We start from the raw sequence: 23,829 nt of genomic DNA on the forward strand, positions 1-23,829 counted from the left end.
TCCTTTCCCCTTCCCGCCTCCCCCGTCAGCTTTTTCGCATCAAAGGACGCCGCGTGCCCTGACCTCAGCCCTCCCCGCATCAAACCCTGTTTTCGCCCGCACCTTGTTAGCGCACCAAAAACTGACAAAACCGCCAGCGAGCCAGACTGAAGGATGGAAGGACGGGCAGACGCTGGGGGGGAGGCCTGCTCTAACAGGCCTCCACCGCTAACAAGCAACTTTCTAAAATTCTGCTGGATACACACGCGCCAAAAGGTGGCTTAAGGTCATTAGTGTCGGGAGATGGCTCACCGTGTGTGTGTGTGTGTGTGTGTGTGTGTGTGTGTGTGTGTGTGTAAGTGTCTTATGGTTTGTTGTATTGTTGGATTTGCCATCTGTCACGTCCTTTAAATTAACAAGGGCTTCAACGAGGAGCCTCTTGCCTCGACCCCTTGGAAACCCTGTAGATGTACAATAGAATTATTCCCATCATCGCTTTTGATCCAGCGACAAACTCTAGTTTATCTGTCAAATTCATAATGGAAAATAAAGAGCTGGGAGTCATTCATGGTATGTGTACAGGTGGTTATTGTAATCAATTCCAAATCAAACAGAAAATGGTGCGGCAGAATGTAAAGAGCTCAGTAAACCACAGAGTGCTCTGTCTCTGCTGTCATATTGCTCACTAAGTGTATTTTGTGGAAACAAATTTTATCTATTAAATCACAGCGCTGGAAAGGTAATCACTTGAAGAGGTAAAATGATTGCACAAACATTTCCAGAAGACAAAACTATGACAAGTCGTTTTTTAAAGAGAGATTTATGCCCGTGCATTTGGCCACTTTGTTTGCAGTGCTTTCATACTTAAGCCTGGGTTCTCTACCCACGCACACAACTGACCAATCGGACCACTTTTCCTCTCTCGCCTACCCTCTAGCAACTAATTGTGTTCGTTAGTCATTGGCAACAACCCCAGCCTCGTTTCATCTTTGTGGATGTCTAGTGTGCGTCACTGTGACCCGCTGCAGAACAACTTAAAAGTAATGGTGTCATCAGGGAGAATCACCAAAATCATGACCGTTGCCCAACCCTGTCACTGGTGACGACCACAGAAGTTGAGAGAGGAAAATCCAGTCTCCTCTCTGTCCGTTGGAGCCACTGTCACAGATACTGCAGTGGGCAGCTCCTGCGGACCTCGGCGCCCCCTCCTTTCAGAGGCGATGAGTGTGTATTCAGTGACAGCGCTCCCTCTGCATAATCTGCAAATTGATATTCTTCAAAAGTGCCGGAGCCGAGATGTGATATGAATGAGATGGGGCTTCAGATTCGGGTCTAGGAGAAGGACCCAGTGGACCAGCACGTACTGACTTTGCAGCCAATCAGCCGCCCTGGACATGTTTGGGTTTCAAGGAGTGTGTGTGTTGGCCTGCATGTTTGTGTGTTTGCCTGCACCTCTGTTTCTGTATGTGTGCGTGTGTGTATCTGAATCGTCTTACTTTTACTCTTTGCCTCCTTGAGGCCGCTCGCCTCAAGATTATTCCCCTATCTGTGGAGGAGAGATGGACAGGAGTGAGAGGTGGGGGGGGGGTGCGTGTGTGGGTCTCTCTGTGTGTGTGTGTGTGTGTGTGTGTGTGTGTGCTATGCTGCCTTTTCATCAACAGGTGCCAGTGTGGAGCTGCGCTTGCAGGACAGGCCAGTCAGTGGCAGCAAATGTGACCAACGTGAGGGAGAAAAAGATAGAGAAAGAGAGCGAGCACAGCAGAAGCAGCCCCTGATAAACAACCTTGGCTGAACCCCAAGCCTCTCCTATCGCCCCTGTCCTTGCATACTCTGGCCTTGTATCATTAAGAAAATGCATGGAGAGAGATGTGTCGAACTGCACAACGGCCGTTATTCTCCAGGCACATTGTGCACTAGTGTGCAAGTAGCATGTTGATAAATTGCGTTGGTCATCTCCCTCTGTTGTGATATCAGTGATAACATACATAGGAGCGGTGAAAGTGGTGAACAGAGCGACCGACCGTCCGACAATGCCATCCATAGAGAAAACATGATACTATAATGTACTTTGTTGTGGTTAGGGGTATGGTAGTGATCCAGTGCATCACCAAAGCACCGATAATCACAGGGTATAACAGCCGAGCCAAATGTTTATGTAATATAGTGCACTTAGGTAAGAGTTAAAAATAGGAGGAAGCTCAAAATATTGGTGAACTGTCCCCATGGTTACCACCAGTTAGTTTAACAGCTGATAAAGTGCGTCTCGGTGCAATCCACAGGCTCATGGAGCGTGATCTGGACGCCTGTTTGACTTGTCATGGGCTTACATCGAACTAGCCATTGCCCAATGCCACTTTTGAGGATGCACAATTGATATTCTACCCATGTCACTAGAATTCAGGAGGAGGAGGAGGTATCCTGAAGGTAGAACAAAATTGGCTCCCTCCTTCTCTCCCTTCACCCTCCGCTACCTCCCTCCATCCTCCCCTGCCACTCTCTCCTCCCCTTCTCTAACTCACTGCAGGTAAGAGAATTACCTCCGCCCTTCCCCCCCCGATCTTCCTCATCTCCCTCTCCCTCTCTGCCAATCTCTCACTCTGCCTCCTTCCCTCACTACCTTCCTCCTTCCCTTCCCTTTTCAGTCTCTCTTCCCTTTTTCATTCTCTCCCACAACCCCCCTCCATACTATCCCCCCTCTCTCCCCCGTCCTCCCTCCACGTCTCAACCATAGGAGGATTAATTAAGCAATATACTGTTGGAGAGAGGAATGATGTAAGAGCCCAACAAACGTCCTGTTGGGATAATTATGTCCCGGAAATGAACCACTCATTTTATGAAATTTATGCACTAAATTGGCCAGAAATAGTTTTCTTTTTGGGAAGGGGGCACTGCAGCAACGGCATGCCAAGAGAAGAGAATATTTGGAGTAATTACTGTGTCGCTGCTTCAGGGGAATACCCCCGCTGGAGGGAAGGTAGTCACGCTGACAAAAGTGATGCTAGCAAATGAAAAATGTTCTACTTTACTCTTAAAATTGAGGCAATTAGCTTTTGAAGCGATGCGTTTGTTTAATGTATGCAGCATATATAATTTAGAAGTAACAGCCTAAATAAGTTAAAAATCATCTTTTATGCATGTATATAATAATGCACTTACTTCATACAAAATGCATGGATATTTTTTTTGTATAAGAAGTAACTTTTTACTGCGTAGCCCTTCCTGCTGGCCAGCCTGGTGCCGCATGCCAAGCTGTCCGCCCGACGCAGGTGGTCGCTGCCGCCAGGCCCTCGTCTGGGCGCGCGTCATGCCTCGAATTGGCCCCGAAGACGGGAACAGTTGTCGCATTGGTGAAACAAGCAAGTTTTCGGGGCTGCTTCTTTTGAGATGTGTCCTAATTTAGTAATTAGAGACGCATTTTTAGTGGGTTGGCCCAGTAAACACATGAAGGTCTTTTCCTAGCTAAGGAATGTGGCATTTGGACATGCAGCATGACAACATGTAACAAGAGTAAAGCTGTTCCGGTCCTAACAAGACTTTTAATTGAAGCGAGTCCTTTTTTGATGTAGAAACAACTTGTAGTCATTAATGAGGAGGTTGATTTTGCTGATTGGCACCCTCGCTTTCACTTTATCTCTTGTTTATCTCACTCCTGCTGCCACTGAGTTACTTGGCAACCAGTTAGCTACACGACTTCACATGCGAGTGAACGTGATCGAGCTAAATGAAAGATAAAATGGCTCCTTGTAAAGGAATACTTGCTGGCTAGACTGAGACTATAGGGCAACTCCCTCCAGTATTTTCTCATCTTTAGCCACACTTACCTGGCTCACCACTGTTGACCCTGAGAGGTTTCATCATCCCAAAGGTCCTTGAAATGCTCCCAGAGGATCTCCATCAAAATATCAAATGGTAGAGATGCTATTTATCGAAAGTATGGGAATCAATGCCAAATCCAGTTCCCAAGAACCCGTACTCTGATCGGCCAATGAAGTAGCCCTGTCATTTAAAGTTGCATCCCATTTACTACTGTCTATGTCTAGTTTACATTCCTCCCAATTATTTTGGTATGCATGTTGTATGTGATTAGATTTTATACGGTGTCAAACCTAGCTTGAAATTAACTGCTGTTCCAGCTAACAAAGACGCCCTAAATAAAAAGACATTGATGTGACATTAAAGTTTGTAAGGTTTGTAAAGTTTGAGGACTTATTTCCTGGAGGAGGCTTCCATCTCTTGCTCTCTTGGTGTCAGGTGATTGACAGTAAGCAGAGCGTAATGTAATGCGTGCACTGGTGTGAAAACACTTAACTCGGGCACAGGGAAATAACAATAAAACAAACTTTGACAAAATCAAATTACTGCTTCATTTTTACTGTGATAGATTGTCGTATCTCAGGCAGTTTGTGTGTGGAAGTTGTTTTTCTTACTGAATACCAATGAATGGCAGCAAATGGCTTCTTCTGAAGGTGGAAAAACGAGCCCTGATATCTCCAACAGTGCTGACTGTGCAGACACCAGCAGGAATAATGTAAAGGAGAGGGGCAAGTTTTGACCGGATTATGCGTTAATGTTGTTATTCTGGCTGGCTTGACACTGGTAGGCGAACCAACATGAACAGGCTGAAATGTCGCTGTTTGCGCTAAAGAACATTCTTCTCATTTTCTATTTTGTTAGCATTATCTTTTAATTATGTTTACTCGATCTTTTATTTGATCGAGGATTGTTGCACAATTTTCAGTGCATACTTTGATCAAATGAAGCACTTGTTCCTGTAATTGTTTTTACAGGCCAATAATAGGCCCATATTAGGCAGCATGAATAAATGTTAACTGAGTGGTTAACTCCAGTTGGTATGATGAAAGTGATTTACCAGTTGGTATGATGAAAGTAGGCGTGCTCGAGTCACTCTTTAGTAAACACCTGTTCACTTCAGTCATTCTGCTCTCTGCTCTGCTAGACAATAATAGGCAAGATCATTCTGTGTGAAATGGCACAATAAAAATCTCTTAGGGAGGAGGTCCACTTCCAAATGTCTATTGTGACATTTGTAATATGCAAGAGGCTACATTCATTGACATAGAATTCAGTGTGAAACCGGTGGTGAAGCAAGTCCGCCCTGCGTGGCTGTTAATTTATACCTCAGGGTGACAGGTGGCACACCTGGGCCGGAGGCTCTTGAACTGCCTGAACTTCAAATTGATCTAATTACGCCGGCCCCTTTGGCACATCAGCCAAGCCGAATCAAGCGCACCTCGGCGTGAATTCTCCCCCCTCTGGCCTTCTCGGTGTTTGACCCAGGTCTTTGGCAGGTGATTTGTTTTGATGGCGGACATATTTGAGGAGACTGTTCAATCATCGGAAGAGATGTTTCCTGAAACCTACTTTTGGAGATTGTTTGTGTGCGTGTGTGTATTGTCTGTGTTCAGCGGGGAGAGAAAGAAAGAGGTGCTGGCAGGAAAGCTGAAGCTCCAGCCACAGCCTCCTCTGGCCCTTCTCCATGGCTCTCTAAAACAGCCTGATTTATTAATGGTCCTTGACACCTCCACTGAATATTCTTCTTCTCCTGAGATTTTAGTGGATTGCAGTCTCCTTGCCTTTCCTTTCTCTTCCCTTCTCTTGCCTTCCCTTCCTCACGTCCCCTTTTTTCCTCTGCAGCAGAAGGCTTCATCATTTATAAGCTAGCTAGCCTGCTCATTGTGATATAAAAGAGACCAAGAAGAGAAATGGACTTGAACTGCCAACCTGAACTGCGCTAGGCCAAGAGTTAACTTGTGCCCATGCTCCTCAATAGTCAACTCTGTCTTTCTGCCAGGGTTTTTCCTGCATAGACAATTCCAAGGCAGCTGTTGGGTAATGTCCCATGCTGCCTTGATAAACATATACCCAGTGTTGGCATAAAATATCTATATAAATTCATTACAATGGCTGCATTGCACATGGTAAAACTCCCTCAGTGTTGCCTTTATTGTAAAAACATGCAATGGTGATAGTAATCCAGAGGGGCGATGTAGCGTTACCTTAGTAGTTCCACAAAGAAGAATCACAGAATTTAAACTACCACTTTACGTCCACACATGAAAGTTTGTTCGTGGCTTGCTCAAATATATAACCTTGCAGATTTTATTATGGCTGGCAAGACAACGGCTGTCTTTAGAAAGGAGAGAACGTGAGGAAGATGAGTAAACAGAGCAGCAGGGCAGGTGGAAAAGAAATAGGAAATCATGTAACAGCTTAATATCACATCGTTGTTATTATTACTATTGTCATCACTAACAAGATGCAGTAAACTTGAGTCAGGAGCCTCAAGGCGCCTCAACAGGAGGCTCAAATGTTCACAAATTGAATTGTAAATAAGATTTCTCTCTCTTACTCACTTTGTCAGAGGTTTTAAGTGTTCTGTTGTGTATGAAAGTGTTAATTTATTGGATTAAAGATGGTTCTGAATACCATATTATTACTCATTATTTTATCAGTCACGGTGTTAAAGATATCCTGACTGCTATAAGCGTGAGCGTGGGCCAGAAGAGGGCACAATGCACGCTTGTAGAACTTTTGGTATAGCGGACTTACCACATTTGCCTGATTTTGAGCCAGGAAAAACCCAGCATTCTAGCGCTCATTTATTTTGTCCAGACTTATAAATGCAGTTTAAATACTTTAAACCGTTTAAATACCTCTAAAATGGCTCCTTGAATTGAATTGAATTGATCAAAGTACAGATGCTTTACAGTCCCATGGCACTTTTGTGGCAATGGCGTACATTTCTTCCTGAGATTCTCATCCAAGGTGTGAAGATTCATAGTTGGTTAAATTTTCACAAAAACAGAACTTTGAATTCCGTTTAGTAATCTGATGCTGCTCTATAAACAACAGACATGATTTGTAGAAAGTTAACATTGGCCTGCTGCAGTTCTTAAGAAATCTGTCGTCAAGATCGTACTCTAGAAAAACAATGCAGGCCGTGGCTCGTAAATCTCTCCTGTGGCCGGACTTATCTTGTACAACTTGTGTTTAGCTGAGATGTTTAGCCAGAAGATGATCAGGCAGGTAACTGGCAGCAATGGCGGAGGAATCGTGCTAAAACAATCGTCCACTGGAAGGCAACCCCTTAAAAACAAAAAACAAAAAAAACTTTAATCTGCGTCTTAAACCAAGGCAATGCTGTGGAAGAGAAAACACAAACAGAGCTGATTAAGCCCAATTACATCAGCATTTTCCTCCAGTGGGGTCTGCAAGGGTTAGTCCTTGGTTTTCGGGGCTTTAATTGTCGACTGTGGCAGACATTTTCACGGTGGGTTAATTGAAGTCAGGGGGATTAAAAACACCTCTGCCATGATCTCTCTCCTCCTCTCTGTAAATACACTATCTATTCAGTATGCGTGTGTGTGTGTGTTTTTTAAAAAGCCGCCTCGCTACCTTTCTGATAAGGTCTTCCCTGGGGTTAGCCCTTCAATAGATCACTCTACCTGTCCCGAATGGGAAATTGATTTCCTCCCTTTTTCCTTGCTCTCCCTCAGTGAGGCTAATTAGAAATCACTTGGCAGTCCACCTCAAAGGGAAATACATAAACATAAAAGAAATAATGTTTACTGTTATGTCGTGTGGATGGAAGGCGGAGGAACATCTTTGCCTTTTCAAAAGCTCCCTAAAAAAAAATCGCACTCTTTCTGTCTTTTGCTTCCTGTCCCCAGTCAGTCTCTCTCTCTCTCTCTCCCTCTCTCTCTCCCCCTCTCTCTCCCTCTCTCCCCCTCCCTCTCTCTCTAGTGTAGATCTGAGGCTGGCTGTTTGCAGCGAGCTGGGGCTGAGGCTGCTTTTGAACGCTCACTCGGCGTTATAAATCAGAGTGTGGGTCCCCCGGGTGCCGTCACCACCGCCATCAGTTCCACTGTTTTATTCATCCTCTCCTTTGTCTCATCACGATTCTGCCCCACGTTAAAGTGTGTGTGTGTGTGTGTGTGTTGGGAGGGGGGGGGTCAGAATGCATTACCGCAGACCGCTGCTAATCCAGGTGTGCTGAAGGGAGTTGGGGGAGGGTGAAAGGTAAGAGGGAGAGAGAGAGAGATGTCGCAGGGATGAGAGAAATGGAGAGACGGGCTCAAAATGGCAAGAGAGGGAGAGGAAAGGAGGTTTGAGGTGGAGGGCGGGGAGATGATGGAGGAGAGGGAAACGTGAGGGGAAATGAGAGGAACCGAGCAAAAGATTGAGAGTTACGGCCGAGGAGAGAAGGGGAGAAACGGAGAAACGATCAAGAAAAGGCTACGAGAGAGATGGTGGGCCGAAGGTAGAGATGGCGAGAGAGAAGGAAAAACCGAAATGAGGGGTACAGGAGAGAGCGACGGAGTGAGCGGAGAGACGGTTGGAGACCATTTCACGGCCAGTTATACAGCTAACACAGTGCGCCGTCTTTCAAACGCCACATCTCGCACTGATTTTTAATTTGATCGTCGGGGCTCTTTTTGTGAAATTTGGAAACGTAGCCTGTCCAACGCTTTCATTTAGAGAGAATATGACAGCATACGCAGCCTAATAGGACTGCAGAAATACAGTAGTCTCCATAACGTACATGCTATACATATGTAGATGGACAAGGAGATCAAGCAGAGAAACAAGGACACACACACACACAGTTTCCCCATCCACATCATCTCCCCATTCCCTCTATAAAAACAAAGCCCTGTGACAAGCAGTCCTGTCAGATGTGCATATGGTGAACTAGTCAGTGTGTTATGCACACAAAGCAGCTGCTTCACTCTGCTCTCACACACACTCTCTCTCTCTCTCTCTCTCTCTCTCTCTCTCTCTCTCTCTCTCTCTCTCTCTCTCTCGTGTGTGCCTGTTTGTGTCAGGCGTGCGTGCTTGTGTGTGCACGTGCGTGTAAGGCAGGCAGCTCTCCGCAGGGCTTGCTTAACTAAGATTAATTGCACCTAATCCACTGTGCCAGGTGGAACATGGACCACGGTGGGCGCGCTCACACACACACACAATCGCACACAAATAGACACACACTTCCCATTATAGCCTCGCCGCTGAAAATTAGCCCCGCGCCTCTCCCGACACCCCGGACCAGACCACAACTCGATACCGCCATTTACTCCCCGACAACACACACATTTATCACTCGCTCGCTCCGGCCGACAGATGAACGTGCGGCCGGACAGAATGCCATGACAGGAGGACAAGCTCTCCGCTCTCTAGCACCGACGCCGGCTGACCTTGACAATACACATGAAGAAAGTGCGTGTCCTCCTTTCTCTACAGAGATGGAGATGGAAAGAATCTACTTGAATCCAGTGCTGTTGACATTTGTATCCAAGATACTGTCTGCCTGCAGTCACATGTAGCTTGTGTGTGTGTTCCTGCGCATGTGCACTATGAGGCAGAGAGGAGTTGCAGCGAATTAGTGGGGAGTTCTGTAGTATCCATGCAACAGGCCTGGGCAATGTAACGATGTTGATGATAATCAACAAACTCATCGTTTCAGTATTTGAGACGGTATCATCCTTTACAACACACACAAAGTCAACAGTTGCAGTCCCAAATGAGTGCTGGTAGTGAATCAGTGAACTGCTCTGTGCAACTAACATTACTTCTCAGCAACATGGTACCAGCATTTTCCAGCACTGTGCACCAGGTTAAAAAAAACAACAGCTCCAAAGACATAACAAATGTTGCCTGGTAAAGATATGAAAATCTATGGAAACCCAGCTTTGTCATATTTTGACAATGGGAATACTTTAAAGAACTTTAAACCTTTTGGTTTCCTCAGCTTTCACTTGCGAGTAAAAAGTAGCCATTAAACAACTGAAATAATGATTCGATGTATCGCACAATTATTATGGTTATCAATCAATATGAAAAATTTGACTGATATTTTTGGCCATATCGCCTGGACGTACCATGTAGGCAAGCTTATTGCTCATCAGTTTCTCATCTCCACTCATATTCACACGCCACATTGATATGTCCCTCAGGGATCAATATCCATATCAGAGGTCTGTCAACCCTCCCTCTGCCATCTCTCTCTCTCTCTCCCACACACACACACACACACACACACACACACACACAGATGCGGGCCCACTTTGCAAATCGCATTCATAGATGAAAGACAGACATATGCCTTCTTTCCCATTTTCTACCTTGCCTTCTCACTTTGCCTTCTTAGTCTTTGCCCTCTCACTTTTCTCCCACTCTCTCTTCTCCTCCTCCTCCCTTCAACCTCCTCCCTTTGTCTCTCTGTCTCTCATGAATATAATAATGATGATGAGTGGCAGTGCTCGCGGCTCTAGTGGCTGTGGCTGTGTGGCTGTGCTAATATCTACACTCTAATTGACACTGCGTCTGACCGTGGGTGGCACCGTTCTCTGTTGTGTGTGTGTGTGTGTGTGTGTGTGTGTGTGTGTGTGTGTGTGTGTGTGGTGGGAATAAAGTCGGGGGCTTGTGGGCGGGGTTTTGAATGTGCGAGCATGTGTGCATTCTTATTTTTCATCATTGTTTTTTTCCTTCTCTTTTGTGTGCGTGTATGTGAAGGGAAACACACACACACACAGATGCTCCTCTCCATTATCAACAGCAGTAAGTGGTGCCTGGAAGCCATCATCATGCTGTACAGTACCTGCCTAAGAACAGCCGCTTAGTCAGCCCTTTCCTGCAACCAACTGTGCGTGCGTGTGTGTGTGCGTGCGTGCATGTCTGCGTGCGTCTTGCAGGCTGGGAGGGAAAATATTTTTTTGAGCGAGAGACAGAGAAAGGGAGATGGAGAACAAATAAAGAATTCAATCCAGGGCTTATGTAGGTAGCATTTATGAGCTCGCTCAAGGGCAATGTCGGTTAGCTTGAGGCCTAATTGGCATATTGTATTGTGCCAGTGGGACAAAAGAAGCAAGGCTAACGGATGCGACTGAGACAGGAACCTGGCAACTTGTTGAAGGTCTCGTCTTGACTGGCTTGCTGCTGTGTATGGAAGAAAATAGGATTTTCAGACACTTTCCATCAATGCCTTGATTTCAAGTCAAATCCCTGCTATACTCGGGCGGGCGTGGGCGGTGTTGGGATGGATACAGATAATGTTATGCATTTTGAGAATGTCAAATCTTGACACGGGTGCATACTTTTTAAATATCTCTCCTCGAGGGTGCGGCGCGGGGTACAGACAATGCAGAGCATTTGACGGTGTCAAATCTCGACGCGACCGCTTTGCTTTTGAAATGTGAATATGGCTTTTGGAAAAATTAAGTGTCCTTGAAAATAACATTGCATCCTGGTGTTTTTCTTTTCATACCTCTCAAGAATGAGAGGACTCAAAAAAGGCGAACATGCGCTACAGTCGTCTGGTGTGGTCCTTTTCCTATTCAGAGGATCCAGGGAACAAGCGAGGTCAAGGGATGACTGAATAGAACAATAATACCTACGCAAGCATTCTTTACTGTGATTATGGGTGCAACAGGCCTTCAATTGCCAAGATTCACTTCAACCTCCTTCAAAGTTCAAGAGACTTGTAGATGTGCTCTTCTATTTAGTTATAGGCAGGGTCAAGTCAGGCTTATTTGACAGGCTTAACCGGAATGTCACAAAGTGCTATACAGAAAACAAATGAAACGAGATGCATATAAAAACGCAGATGGTAAAAAGCAGACACAAGGCCAGAGACTGTGTGTGCGTGCCAACACGCGTGTGTGAATGGATATGCGAGTACTAGGCAATACAAGAGTAGGCAGCAGGAGAAGTAAAAGAATGACAGACTGTAGCTGAGACTTAAGGTGGGTTGTAAGCTTTGTTGAATGGATGGGTCGAAGTTTTGAGCGAGGCTAAGCGGAAGAAAATGCAGAAGTCGTGCAGACTTCTTGGCATCCACTCCGAACATCCAGCAAAACAGTGGTAGCGTAAGGTGTCTTTAAATTTGTTGTGCACTGAAACATTGATTTTGCATTTCTCTTGGCTCGCAAGTATTTATGAGATGCCAAGATGAGCACACTTTGCTGTCACCACTGAGTACCGCTGGCAAAATATGGGGAATTACTCATTTAGGACAGCCAGCAAAACTAGCAGTGCTGTCAGTCTTTCATAATGGCTATATTTTGTGTTTTTCAGCAGTGACAAATCAACAAAAAACACAAACTTGAAGTTTTATTTAGATCTCCAAACAGCCTAAAATGTGATGACAGTGGTGGGTAAGTGGGGTAAGAGAGCATACCCAACTCTTGACTTTTCCCCACCACTCTGCATAATACATGTTTTAAACCATAGCCCTATTTTTTGTCGTAAACGCCAGCCTCTGTGGAAATTGATATGTTTTCTGTCTCAACAAAAAAAACACAAGGTCCAGATATGTTCTTGAGAGGTTTTGTCTTAAGATGGTTTGGGTCAATATTTCCCTTTAACACCCTTTGAGCAGTGGTCCAATTCTCATCGTTCTACCTTTTCAGTGACTGAGAGAGAGAGAGAGCGAGGGTGAGCTAGCGAGAGAGAAATTTTTCGACATAATGTAATCGGGTTGTTTTTGTGAGAGGACTGATTGGCCTGTCTAACCTCATTTTGAACTATTCATATTTTCTATTCACCAAACCCAGGGAATAAGGGAGGGAAACGGAGTGCAGAGGGAATGCAGCTCGCCAAGATTCAGACATTTGACACGATTTTATTCTATTATTCATCTACTCAACTTGACATAAGTTGCCATAAACTTAGGCGTGTGTGTGTAACCGCGGCAGACTTTCCAGGCAAGGCCTCCGCGGCACGTCAAGGTGGTGATTAGAATGTGGTCTGACACACACAGATACACGCATCCTCACATTCAGAGACACGTAGCCACGCACACACACACATCCCGCCGACTGCGTTGAGATGTTGTGGCCTGCAGCGGCGTGCAGGCTCTGATGCAGCTCACCTCTAGTGTCATGGAGTATTAGAGTTTGGTCTGTCTGTCTGGTTCGTTGCGGACACACACACACACACCCCGCTAGTGCCTTGTTCATTATTACTCTTACTATTACTGCCCAAGGTGGAGAGTTTTAGCCTCCAGCTGGTAAATGCGCGCGCACACACACACACACACACACAGCCCCATACATACACACACGCTTGCTTTAGATGTACAGCATGCAGAACTCGGCATCCTAGCTCTCTCATTCTTGCACTTTCTCTTACTGTCGTTTGTTCCGTTTCACCACACACACACACACCTGCTCACATACAACAACACATTGCCGTTCTCCCATTTTGCTTTCTCTCCTTTTTACTTGGCTTCTCTCTCTGTTGCTTTCTCGCTTTTCTCTTTCCCATACAGCTCCCACAGTCTCACACATACTCTTTTAAACACACATTCATTTTGTCTCTCTCCAACACACACACACTCCCATTTCCTCTCTCGTTGTCTCTCTCTCACACACACACACACACACACAAACACACACACACAAAATCAAGCGGCGCTAACAGAATGGGCAGACTCATTCCCTGTCTGGCCCCGGGGCCTAGATTGATTGATAGGAAAGGCGGCAGGGCAGCAGAAATGATTGAGGAATAGCAAACGGTGTGCCTTGATGATATTGTTAAATTGCCTATTCTCTGGCTAATGCTGCTGTTCTGTCCACAGAATATTACTGGCCGTCTTGCTAACCCAACAATGGAGAGCAGGAGGTCCTGTTGTTTTTGAGGAAAGAACGTAGGGGGTTCTTAAACTAGCTTGTTATGCAGGCACCTGCACTTGTGCAGAAATCCGAGTCTCACCCTGGACAGGACCTAGAATCATGGAGGCGTTGTTGTACTTTTGTCATGTGAGGACCCTCCAGAAACAGGCCTGTGACCCCTGGTGGGCGCTGACCCATAGTTTAAGAAACTGCGAGAGAGAGAGAGTGAGTTATCCATAGAAAAGCACAGGTAGCTGCCTCATGCTGTTACCTCACCGCAGCTGATTTGCTCCAATATTAATGTATCCATTAATACATGATAGGGATGTGGAGATCATCAAATTTTGTAATGTTGATTGTCTCGCAAATAATTACGATGCACAATTTAAGTGTTTTTTCCCCCCAAGGACAGTGAATTGAGCAGTGAACTGAGCACATGAAATGACAAATAAATAGGTCACAATATTAAAAATAGACAGTGTGCTGATTGGTGAAGTCAAATTTGGCTTTGCAACAAGGTCCATGTTGCTCACTGTGTTACATTGCGACGATCACGTCTGACCGAGGGAAAAGAGCGTCTGTACACTTCAAAAGGGTTTTGCCCACACACACTAGAAAGGTCCGACCCTTTGAAACCCCTTCACCAGTCAAGCAAAGATACCCACAGACTGCACAGCATTACAGCTGATGTCTGCATCCACCGCAATCTAATAACCTAATGTACAAAGGATATGAAACATCATGCTGTAAAAACTGTCGTTGGATTCAAAATAACACAACCAAATCAGTGTCTGTGATTTTATTTGTAAAATACAACAATATATAGAGGGGGAAAATGTAGGCGCAGCTATTATTGGATGATATAAAATATTACAGGCACATCGCCAAAAACGCTTGAGCAAGCAAAACACCAATAAGAACTAAGCAGTTAAATGAGCAAAACGGCAACAAAGTATAAGCTATTTAAAACAACATGACATATTTCTTCAGTCATCGTGAATATACTGCATGGAATTCTTGAAATGCGCGTTTACGTACGCACTCATCTCCCAGTGTGGCTGAGATTTGCCTAATGTCAAATATGGATATGAGCTCAATCCATTTAATCCTTCTTGGAATGTGCTTTGACACACACTTGTCTTTCTTGTCATCTCCTCTTATTCCTTTGACCACAGTCAACACACTTGCAGGATTTCTCCTTGGCCTGGTTTGTCTGAAGAAAGTCTGTTCAGACCTTTTCTGACCGGTAGTCGATATCCATGTTTTCGCCCCATATATTGCACGGAAATACAGAAGCACAATGATTGCTTTGGGTTCATCCGCAGACATAAGCCACGTTTCATGTCCGGAAACTCTCTGCGCCTCATTACACTATTGTTCTAAAAGTATGTGAGTAATAGTTTGTGTGAAATGAGTTTCCATGGAGTTAATCTCAACGTCCAGTTACGTCAGCCCATGGCCTTTCTAGTGCTAAAACATCATCTAACCTCTCCAGACTCTCCCTGCACGGAGATGTAGGCTATTTAACAGGCAGCAGTCTGTAAGTAAAGGCAGTGGGTGACAAGATATACATTTTGACCAATTTGCAAACACATTTGCTTTTATTTGAAAGTTAATATGAAAGGAGAGAATTGGTGCTAGGTGATGTCATCAACTGGTACTGTACACTAGAAGGTGACATCACCTGGCAGCAAAGATCAGCCAATAGCAGATGGCAATTTCAGTAGCATGATTTTTACCATTAGATGTCAGGCTTTACACAGATTTGGTTTCTCCTTAAGATGCAAACAAGACCATGATGGTGGTCCATGCAAAATAATTGCGCTAGTACATGACATGGACTCTTTCTCACACACACATACATGCATACATATATATATTTTTAAGACCTTCATTAATCCAGGGAAGGTTTGCTGAGCACGTAGACTCTTTGTCATCAGCAGACTGCGTCTCATTCATATGGTTAGACATATTCACACCCGCGAGCTGTCTTCGGCTGTTGGTCAGAGCAGCTCCATAGAAGCGCAGGGTTAAGTGCCTTATTTAAGGTCAGCTCCACCTCGATGGTGGTTGATGGAAGGGAGAGCATTACTCATTCACTTAGCGGCACTGAGATTATCACAACCGGCTCACGGATATTAGCCGGCAATTTTCCCGTCACAAGTCCGCTTTTCTAACCACTAGGATACCACCTACACATACAGTATCTATTTAGCTTCTTTCTCTCGTTCTGTCTCTCTCCCCCTCTGTCTCTATGAGTTATCGATTCTCCTATGAGTTCCTTATTACGTAGTTGTTGGCTGTCATCATCTGCGTTGTTGCCAGTTGCTAAGAAGGCTTACTGCTTTGTTTACGCCACACATTGAGAAAGTTTAGCACACTCCAGCTCCAGGGACTGTGCTATGGCACCAACGTACACACACACACACCAGCCAAACTCTTCTAGCCACCAGCGGCCGTGTCACACAGTCACACAGCTTCTTTTGTTGTTTGTATCGCAGCAGTAGTTCTTGGGTTATGAACAAACAAGGTAGTGATCCCTCTGGCATTTACAAGGCTCTGCGGTCTCTATTAGATCTGTGTTCGGCTAGCCGGCCGGCCCGCCGCTGGCCTGTTGTCTCACTCAGCCATCTGAATCTTTGTTCAGCCATCACACTGTGTGTTGGGTGGATGTATGCCTGTCTGTCTCTGTCTTTCTCTTCCTGGCCTGGCTGCAGCTTGTCCGCTCCGTCACTTTACTCGTGTGTCTGTCTTCTCTGTTTTCGCCAGTATGTTCGTAACTGCCTGCCTGCTCCAGTCGTAAGTGAAAGTCGAGTGACCTAGATGGGTAGGAAGCTCGTCACTCTCCTTCCTGCCTTCAGAACGTATTCAATCCCCTTGACTTTTTCTGCATTTTGAAGTGTTGCAGACTGAATACAAAATACATTAAATTGGAATGTTTTGTTAACAATCTACACAGTGCCCCATAACGACAAAGTGAAACATGTTTTTAAAAACTTTTGCAAATTTATTGAAAATGAAATACTGAAATACAGAAGTATTCAACCCTCTTGAGTCAATATGTTTTTGAAGCACCTGCTCGGCACTGGTATCTGTTGAACTATGGCTTTGTTCTTAATCATGTCCATTTAATTAAATTGGCCTCAGTCGACCAAAACAAGTTGTAGAGACATCTCAAGGACATTCTTTTGACTTTTAACTCAATTTGTGTCACTGCAAAGGGATTGAAATACTTTTTGACTCAAAACATTTCAGCTTTTCATGTTAAATTAATTTGTAAAAAATGTGTAAATGAAAAAAAAAAAACTTTGACATTATGGGTTGTGTGTAGATCCGTGAGAAAAAAATCAAAATTTAATCAATTTTTCAATTGAGGCTGTAACAGCACAAAATGCAGAAAGTCAGGCATGTTGAATGTTTTCTGAAGGCAATATAGATAGATAGATAGGTAGATAGGTGGACAGGCGAGCAGAGCCAGTGATGGTGCATCACTGGAGCCCCACACAGACAGACTTGGGTGTAGTGGCACATTTGAGGAGAAGGAAGTTTGGTGTGTTGGCACTAGATTTAGCGCTGGTTGTCAGTTTACTTCAGTAGATGGTGGGTTACCTGGCAGGGCCATGTGTATATGAAACACATACTGTTTATTGAAACAGCTTGACCGCCCATCACTGGTTCAATGAGTGTTTTAATCACACTAATAAATGTTCAGTTCTGTTTGTATATATTTAATGGGCTGCGTTTTTGTTGACATTTCATTTAGCGAGCTCAGTATCTCATCTTTGCTCAGGCTCTTGCCTCAATTGAGGCTAAAGTTTCTCACTATTATAAACTAATTAGACTAGCATTAGCTAACCTACTGCTGCAAGTTGTTAATTAGCTGACAATTATACTCCCATCTTATCACTAGATTTGCGACACAAATACAACCTACAGCTATTTACACATATATTACCTCCTCACCATAATTTCTTTGACTATTCAGTACGGCACTGGCAGCATCACTCAAGAACACGACTGCTGGACCAACGCCATATGCTGCGTCATATGTGCAATGAATTGTTGTCATTGTAGTTGACTAGCATGCTTTCAGTTCTTGACAGCATTACATCTTTGTTTTTTATACCTGCATTGACCAGAAATGTCAGGTTTGATTGCCAGCTTAGTGCATCACAGCAGCCAAAATAAAAAATAAAAAAAGTTTACTCGGGCAAAAGTTAATTTGCTTGGGTAGGCCACTGAATTATAATCAATGTACACTACTGCCATACAGGGTGTAAGGTGCAATGACATAAAATCAGAGAGACAAGGCATTAGGTGGATTGGCATAGTCAGAAAGATGGGGCGCATTCCATTACAAGATTTCTCCTCACCTCGCATCTCCTCGTCGATTCCTCGGTGAAAGGACACGAGGGAAACGAGGAGAAGATGCGAGGAGGAAAGGAAGTGAGTGAACAGTGTCCTGTCAATTGGACATATTGAAGTGACGTTTGAAGCCTCACGTTGAGGCTCCTTCCACAGGATTCCCTTCCCCTCCAGGGATGACGGCTGTCTAAATTATTCTAAGCCTCATGTAAACATTTCACAAACTTAAGATCAGTGTTTAATTCATCTAAACTATGTAAAATCCCTAATGAGCCTCATCTACCTCATGGAGGTAGAACACCTAAAATAATTTTCCTAATGAATTTCTTTGATGTGTCTCTGAACTTTAAACCTTTTTGCGACTTGGGTTAGGCAATGATCATACAGGCTGTTTGACATCTCACCAGCATTGAACCAGTTTTATTCTTTATATACCCCTAGATTTCCATAGATCTCGCTGTAAGAGCATATTGTGCAAAATGGATAATGAAAGGCTCTTAATGAGGTTTAGTAAAAATGTATTATCCCCGAAGGGAAATTCCATGGCAACCCACACAAACACAATTCACAAGACAGATTAATACCTAATGAGAGACACATCAAGGTTTTCATACGCAGCAAAAACAAGCAGGTCACCCAGAGAAGACACAGAAAGTGATTCCAGCAAGAGACAAATCTGCCGGCCTTGATGTGAAAATATGTCCTTTCATGACGGTCATTAGGCACCCATATCATGTCCCGAATTATGAATCCAACCAGAATGACAGAGGTATGCCTAAAAGTAAAAAAAAATATGAGCAGAAATTGTGTTCTTCAAATGATCACCCAAAAATAATAAAAATAGACAAAGTCAAAGAGATTAATCAGCAGCCACGTCTCCTCCTCTGTCTCTATAATCACATTCAGAAGCCTTAAGCCTTATGTGACAGCTGTCACTTCTACCCATAGGGCCAAAGTTTTATATCCTGAAACTCAAACTGTCAGCATATGAACATTTAACACTTACCAAATGTTAGGCTGTTAAGTTTTAAAACCTATTACTCTCTGGAGAATATATGATAATAGTTTGAGCTGCTTAAAATTATGCATTTTGTCATTTTTTTTCCTGCACATTTGTAACAGTATGGAGGTGGGCTTATAACGGCACGTCAATTATCTTCACTAATTATTTCCGCATTGAGGATACACCTGTGTGTCCTGCGGCCACACCTCATTAGTGGATAGAGGCGAGGGGATAGCAAGGCTCCTTCATGCGTCGTTTTAACCATTTGGAACATCCTTAATGATGGTGGCTAATTTTTGAATGCCGAGTCAGCGAGGAGTCAAGGACGGGGGGATGAGACTCATTTTGGCCAAATGGAACGCACCCCAGGGAGCCGGGTGGCAGGCTATCTTCCTTCTTTTTAAAAAGACCTGAGCGTCTGTCCTGTCTGTGTGTCCCGGAGTCTGCTCCCAGCCTGCCCCTGGGCAGAGCCACTCTCTGTCACTACCACTCGCTCCCTTTCTCGCACTCTCTCTTTCTCCTTCTCTCTGTCACTCATCTCACCTGCTCTCTCTGTTGTCATTCTCTCCCCCTTGCTTCTCATTCTCCGTTGTAACACTCAGAATTAGAGAGGCTACACTTGCATGCTGTGTCTTCCCTGTATGCGCTCTGTCTCGCTCTCGCTCTCTCTCAATTCAAAATTATCTTCATTGGCATTGGTGCCGAAGCAAATGTATACAATGCAGAAAACAAAATACAGAATAACTGACTGTTGCATATTGTTTATATAAATAGTAGGGCTGCAACGGTTCACCAAACTCACGGTTTGGTCTGTACCTCGGTCCAAAAAATCCATGTTTTACTCTGTTGAACTTAAAAGGAACTGAGCTGACTGCATGTAAAACAGAAACAACACAAATTTAGATATACAAGATGCAGCACAAAAACATGCAGCTGGGTCATTTTTGTTAATTGTCATAATAATAATTGTTTTCTTCTGTCATGTATTTATTCAAATAGCTAAACCCATATGACTTTTTGTTAGACAGGCCTAAGTCTAGACCATCAACTTAGCCTCCGTCCCTGTCTATCAGTTAATTTAAACAATCTGCTCATATTTTCCATGCGCTCAAAAGATGGTCTTAACTTCTATCCGTTTGAATGGAGATTAAACCAGATAGCATCTTTGTAAGACAGAGAGATAAAGAATTTAGAGATTTGGATTATAAATGTTTTGCAATCGGACAAATATAGGACAGCCTATAGGAGTAGGCGAGAGCATTGAAAGACACTTTCAATTTGAAACATTCTCCATAAGCTGCTTACATGATTATTTTAGAAAAAAAGAGGTGGGAACGCACACCATGAACAACTAATGAGGTGCTGATCACGGACAATAAACTTGGGCTATAAAGAAGAGAAGTGAGTCGCACACTTATGTTCAAGATGCAGAAGAAACATTAATTTATTTATACTGACATTTTAGCCACCAGGCTGATGATTTAGTCAGCGTCCATATTTTGCGTAATATAAATAGCCTGCATTTTACATAAAGGTCTAGCAGATGGCTGTCGGAAATGGAGGGGATGTGTAAAACTGGCAGCTGTAGTGTTGAAGCATCCGGTGATAAACAACATATATGTAGTTTGTGACAACGAAGGTGTACTATCCCCCATGAACCGAGGCCCTGTACCGAAAGAATGCAGAACCTTTACAGTACATGGGAATAATAATAAAATGTATACACACATAAAAGAATGAACCCAACCATCATTTCTCAGCTTGTAACATGCTGAGACTCTCTCTCCCGCTCCCAAAAATAGACCACACACACATTTTACTCCTTTGGGTTTGCTGCTACATTTAAGAATCAGAGCCAGCACACACACACACACACACAGTGACCAGACACCATCTCGTCCTGTGGTTAGTCACAGAATCGCTACACATTGCTGTCTCTTTCTTCCTCCTCCTCATCTTCCTCCATCCCTCTTCTTCCTTCCCATCCGCCTCCTCCCTGTCCTCTGCCTGCTGTTGTCTCACTGACCGTGTCCATCACTAAATAATGGGTTAGATTAAAGGGTAGATTGGCCCATCCAGCCTTTCCCCATAAGAGGGACCGTGAATGGGGCCTTTTGGTTTGTCTTATAAACCTGTCTGCCTCCATCCGCCGCTCCAATCCAGACGTCCGTAAAATGCAACACGATTTTATTGTCAGGGGAAGAGGCATCTCGGCGCTATCCTGCAGCAGTCGAATGTTTAATTGTGGGCGGACCGCTGCCATTTGTTTTCTGTGTGGAATACAGCTAAGGCAATGGAATGTATGATAAAGAGGGAAAATCGGGGGGGGGGGGGGGGGGGTAAAAGACTGGATAAGTTAATACAAATAAGCTAGCAGGGTTTTGTGTGCACCGCTGCCAGACCACTGATCCAAAAACTGAGCTCTCTGCTAACATGGGCACGGTGTGAGGTCAGATGTCTGGCCGTGACCGACTGAAATGTGAATGTTTTCACTGAAGTCACTCCCTGCTTTACATAACATCAGCACCAGGGGTCGAGTCCAGGCCATTATAAAGAAGGCAGCAGAGAAATGTCACCCTCGTAAAAAGCCGAAATTACATTTTTCTTCACTCGTCCCCTCTTCTCTTTCCCTTTCTCTTCTCCTTCCCTCCCGTTCTGCTCTCCTCTTCCTTTCTCCTCTCCTCTTCGTTTTTCCTCCACTTTCTCCCTCTACAGTCTTTTCCTCTCCTTGACACCTTCTTTCTCTCCTTCCTATTCCCCCCGCCCCCCACCCCCCACATCTTCCACCCTCCTCCTTTTTCCGTCCGCTCTCCCGCCCCCTCCCTCTATTCCTCCTCTCCAGTTTGTTCTTGTTAACGGCCCCAGCAGGAGAAGGATGTGCTCTACAGACTGGGGTCTGGGGGGCCACAGCTGCCCAATAACACCCTGATTTATCAACCTCCTCCAGCCAGCCTGCATGGAGATGCTGTTTCGCTCGCTCGCTCTGGCTGTTACTTACAGCCAGCCAGGCAGGGTTGTTTGTATTTCTGGCTGCGCGTCCTTAGGATGTGTCTGGCGTAATGAAATGGCTCTGCTGGTAATGTATCTAGCTCTCTCCCCAATAGCTCAGGCCTGTCTATGTATCTATCCACCCTCTTTCTCTCTCGCAGGCTATATTTACTGACGGAGGGATTGAAAGGGCGATCAGTGATTCCGGTTTAGGATGTTTTAGAAATCTCCCTCCGCCGTCCACTTGATAGCGGAAGACCGAGCCTTTGTGTTTTTCTCGGTTTCTTTGCGTTCCTCCTTCACATCCTCGTTGCTCATTTTTTTCCCACTTTTTTCACTGTGTTTCTCATGCTTCTCACATCTTCCCCCTCCCTCCCCTTCTCCGTCCCTCCCTCCCTCCCTCCCTCTGTTCGTACATCATGTCCAGTTCCAGATGGAGACCAGATATTCACCGATCCAAAAAACCAAGCTGATTTCAGTGAAGTTCATTCTGAATCTAATTTTTTTTTCTCTCTCATCCCTTGTTTCCCTGCCTCTCTCTCTCTCTCCTTCTTTCTACCTCTAGTCCAGTACCAGATGGAGATGATGCGTTCTCTGCGTCACGTCAACATTGACCATCTGCATGTGGGCTGGTACCAGTCCACCTACTACGGCTCCTTTGTCAGCCGAGCGCTACTCGACTCCCAGTTCAGCTACCAGCACGCCATCGAAGAGTCGGTAGTACTCATCTATGGTACGTAGATCTAGACAGGAAAAGACTCAGTAATGACTGAGCAGTAGCATGTTTTGATTGGTTGCTTTCACTCATACCATTTGGCATACCCAATTGAATTAAACTGCACACTTACGAGGAGACAGAAAATGGCTGTAGGCGGGACCTGTGACATCAGGTAAAGGAAAATGGTGGCCTTGTGTCCAGACATGTAGCCTCCCCCAAATGATATACAGAGTTGCTGGCACATCATGGTTAATAATGTTATATCTACTGTTAGCTAAACCTCATATATGGTACACAAGTCAACCGAGAAATGCTTGGCTATGACTCATTAAAACAGAATTCGGTTTATGCTCATGATGTCACCAGTGTGACAGACCTGGGTGAAGTAGTAATTGAATACATTACAAATATATGGAGTAATGCTAAAAAAAAAAAAATAGAATGACTAATTGTGCCTGTAATGCTAAACCAAGCCACGATAAGATCAGCCATGGTGGCAAAGCAGTACCAGGTAGAGATCAGGGACTATATTCATAAATTATCTTAGAATAGTCGTTAAGCGGGTACAGATTTATGTCTAGGCATTCAACCTTACAAAAATTGATATCACCCTCGTGAAAAAACTCAAAAAATTTAAAATAAAATAAATCTCAGCCTTAGCTATGGGTCAGTGGTTACTTAAATTTAAGCCCATGCTCATAAACTATCTTTGAATCACCGGGTATGATCCGACCATCGGGCAGTAATGTCCAGATGGACCGGTCTAATTCTTGGCTAATATATGGCCATCACTTGCAAGAGATTTTTTATGCATGTGATTGTAAAAGAATATGAATGCAGTAGACCGCTCCACCGCAACTTTATATTCACCTGTCAGACCAAACCATTCAGCCATTTACAGATGACCACTAACGATACAGGTCCATGCAAGTGGAAAGCAGCTTCAGTGGCCTCTGCCATGGTGCAAATCAACACAATAGCTCCCCAGCGAGATTCTCATAAGTAGCTCATACTTTTATGTATCCAAAAACAACGCCACAGAAATGGATTAGGAATGTTCTACTCCAAAAATGCAAATGCCAAATCACAGACGGGGTATTGGGCCTGTTGAGACACAAAATACCAGGTCTGCTTTTTTTTTTTTTTCC

At 44.4% G+C, this 23,829-nt stretch overlaps 1 protein-coding gene across 1 annotated transcript in view; it reads left to right on the forward strand.

The window, feature by feature from the left end:
* Nucleotides 1-23,829, forward strand: part of LOC139931853 (eukaryotic translation initiation factor 3 subunit H) — a 51,374-nt gene that overhangs the window by 8,037 nt on the left and 19,508 nt on the right. The window contains exon 3 of the mRNA XM_071925472.2: nucleotides 22,529-22,696. Coding sequence (XP_071781573.1) covers nucleotides 22,529-22,696 — 168 coding nt within the window. The remainder of the gene's footprint in view (nucleotides 1-22,528; nucleotides 22,697-23,829) is intronic.

This window comes from Centroberyx gerrardi, chromosome 12, assembly GCF_048128805.1.
Source record: "Centroberyx gerrardi isolate f3 chromosome 12, fCenGer3.hap1.cur.20231027, whole genome shotgun sequence".
In the NCBI taxonomy this organism is placed as follows: Eukaryota; Metazoa; Chordata; class Actinopteri; order Beryciformes; family Berycidae; genus Centroberyx; species Centroberyx gerrardi.